The sequence below is a fragment of the Propithecus coquereli genome, unplaced genomic scaffold, assembly GCF_000956105.1.
Source record: "Propithecus coquereli isolate 6110/MARCELLA unplaced genomic scaffold, Pcoq_1.0 Scaffold26, whole genome shotgun sequence".
In the NCBI taxonomy this organism is placed as follows: domain Eukaryota; kingdom Metazoa; phylum Chordata; class Mammalia; order Primates; family Indriidae; genus Propithecus; species Propithecus coquereli.
The window spans coordinates 1,364,886-1,367,434 of NW_012148174.1; the positions used below are offsets into that span (position 1 = coordinate 1,364,886).

The 2,549-nt window shown below is 40.8% G+C and overlaps 1 protein-coding gene across 1 annotated transcript in view; it reads right to left on the reverse strand.

Annotated features, from left to right (window-relative positions):
- PRKG2 (protein kinase, cGMP-dependent, type II) overlaps window positions 1–2,549 on the reverse strand; it is an 85,315-nt gene that overhangs the window by 12,829 nt on the left and 69,937 nt on the right. Inside the window, exon 9 of the mRNA XM_012647143.1 lies at window positions 1,668–1,831. Coding sequence (XP_012502597.1) covers window positions 1,668–1,831 — 164 coding nt within the window. The remainder of the gene's footprint in view (window positions 1–1,667; window positions 1,832–2,549) is intronic.

Below are 2,549 nucleotides of genomic sequence, written 5' to 3' on the forward strand. Positions count from 1 at the left end.
TTCTCATGCCCTACCCTGAAAACGTTTACAAAAACAATTTCCCAACTTCTTTATGACAGCTCAAGGCCAACGTAGCAAATGTGAGTTATTGTTTGTTTTTTTTCCCCTCCCTAATTCCTCAATTTAATTCCCCAACCCCTCCAAAAACTTAATCCAACCCGAGGAAAACAAAAAGGAAAATCCCCAACCAACCGCAACCAACAACCAATATCTCTTAGAAACTCAGCTGACAAATTTCCCAGGGATGAGGAAACAAATTCTTGAAATAGAATTCCTCGTGCCCAAAACCTTAAATGGCTTTCCTCTCTGAATGACTGCCTGGCGATTTTATCTTCTTTCCGGTGGAATCTTAAGCAATGAATATTTCAAAATGATTACAGATAATACAAAATGATCTTCCATATCTGTTTGCTCGATGCGTGCAGACAGAGATGTTCAATGTAGCCACAGGAAATCTAATGTTGAAATGCGTAGTGTAAAAAGTTCAAAAAGATTCTATGAAACTCTCTTTTTGTAAAGTATGAATTAAGACTGTCTCCCAACCAACGGACTCATTCCCGTATTTCTTCAGTTATTTCATAAGCAATTCCTCTCTGAAATCAAGATTGAAAATATTTGGTTATAAAGGGTTATGGGAATAATCAGATCAGTTCATGAGAAGTGGAGGTATAAAGCCATAAAGAAGATTACTTTAAACCCCATGCTGGTGGGTCCACGCATCATATCATAAACACATACATGTGGTACACATCCGTCATGGAAAGTGAGTCTCGTTTAGAGTCAGAAGTCCTGGGATCGAATTACTGATCTCAGGCAGGTAGTTCTCTCACCTGGTTTTCTGATCTATAAAATTTAAGTCATAAAATAATCATAATAAAAATCTAAATCATAAAATAACAGAAATTCCTGTCTTATTTTCCGTACAAGTTTGTGAAAACTAAACTGGATCATACACATGTGTTTTGAAAACTATAAAGTACTTTACAAATGTGAGGTGATACCACGTATAGCCTAAAAATGTGCGTGTGCATGGGCGTGTATGTGCATTAAATATTTGAGATCCTGGATTCATTGATAGAGTCCTTTAATCTCTGCGGGAATGACAATTCAATTTGAACTGCTAAACGCCCTGTGGTGTCCTGTCTCTGTTCATTAGCACCTTTAGAAAGGAGCTGACAAGGGGATAAGAATTTAAACCCAGCAATGAGGCTTTCTCTTAGCACTTCTGGTTAATGATATGTCAGGAAGATGCAAGAGCGTGGATAAATTTGGTTTAATCGATCAGCGGATTTAACTCAATTAGGATTGCTATTTTCCCAATTATAAAAAAGAGGAAATAATGACATACCCCACAACTTTCATTCCTTCTCTTATTCTTACGCTAAATTATCAAAACCTTCACATACTTAACATATTATCAATAATAATGGGCCTTGCCCTTTTAGGTAAACCATAGCAATTCTGTATTCCTTTCCTGAATCTTTCCTCCATGTCATAAACCAGCAAGCTCATTGCAGGTGAAATAACGTAAAGACGAAAAGGCATCATAGTTTAAAACACTTCCAAAATGTCAAACTCTTAAATTACATTACTGTATACTTTATCACTGGGAAGTTATTTTTGCACTGCTCCGAAGAAGAGGCCATACGAAACTTGGAGGTACCTACTTGCCCGTTAGCAGCTCGTACACTAGAATCCCCAGGGACCAGAAATCCACACTGAAGTCGTGCCCTTTGTTGAGGATGACTTCCGGAGCTACATACTCCGGAGTCCCACAGAACGTCCATGTTTTCTGTCCGGATCCTATCTTCTTAGCGAATCCAAAGTCAACCTGGCAAAGAACGTCAAAGAAATGCTCAGAGACCATAAAATTCGTGCTCCTCTTTCAGTCTCCATGTTACTTCCCAGATCTTCTTTCTACACCCCCACCCCTCCTTTTGCACCACGAACACACACGCGCACACACACACACACACACACACACACACACACACATGCACGCACAGACCCTCTAGAACATCCCTTTGCAGGATGAGGTGTGCACCTAGTTGCATTGGAGAAAGTTCCGTGCACAAACCCCTATGCCCACGACCCTGGAGGATGAGAGGAAGATTTGGCAAACAGGAGCCCTAACAACAAATCTGACACCGAGGGCAACAAAGACCAAAAAAGTTTTCAATTCAGGGATGGTATTTATTGGGAACAGGAGACAACAGGGAAGTGAGGGACCCCTGTGTACTTAAAGCTCCATCATGGAAGTAAAAATAATAACAAAATTGAGAGTTGGGGACAGGGGTTACTACTAAGAAGAAGGGGCGCCGAAAACTCTGGACAGTCTTTAAAAACCATTATATCCTATACCTTTGAGCCTCCCGGAGCAAAGCCGGTGCAATCCCTTCCCTCTTTGGCTGGGCTCTGCACACTCTCTGTCTCTCTCAGGGAGGTGGGTGTGAGCAGCATCTACCTTAATGCATTTATTCTAAAAACATGCATTCGGCACCCAGTAGAGGTCAAACTCTGGGGTGGGGAACCTGCAGCCTTCTATTTTA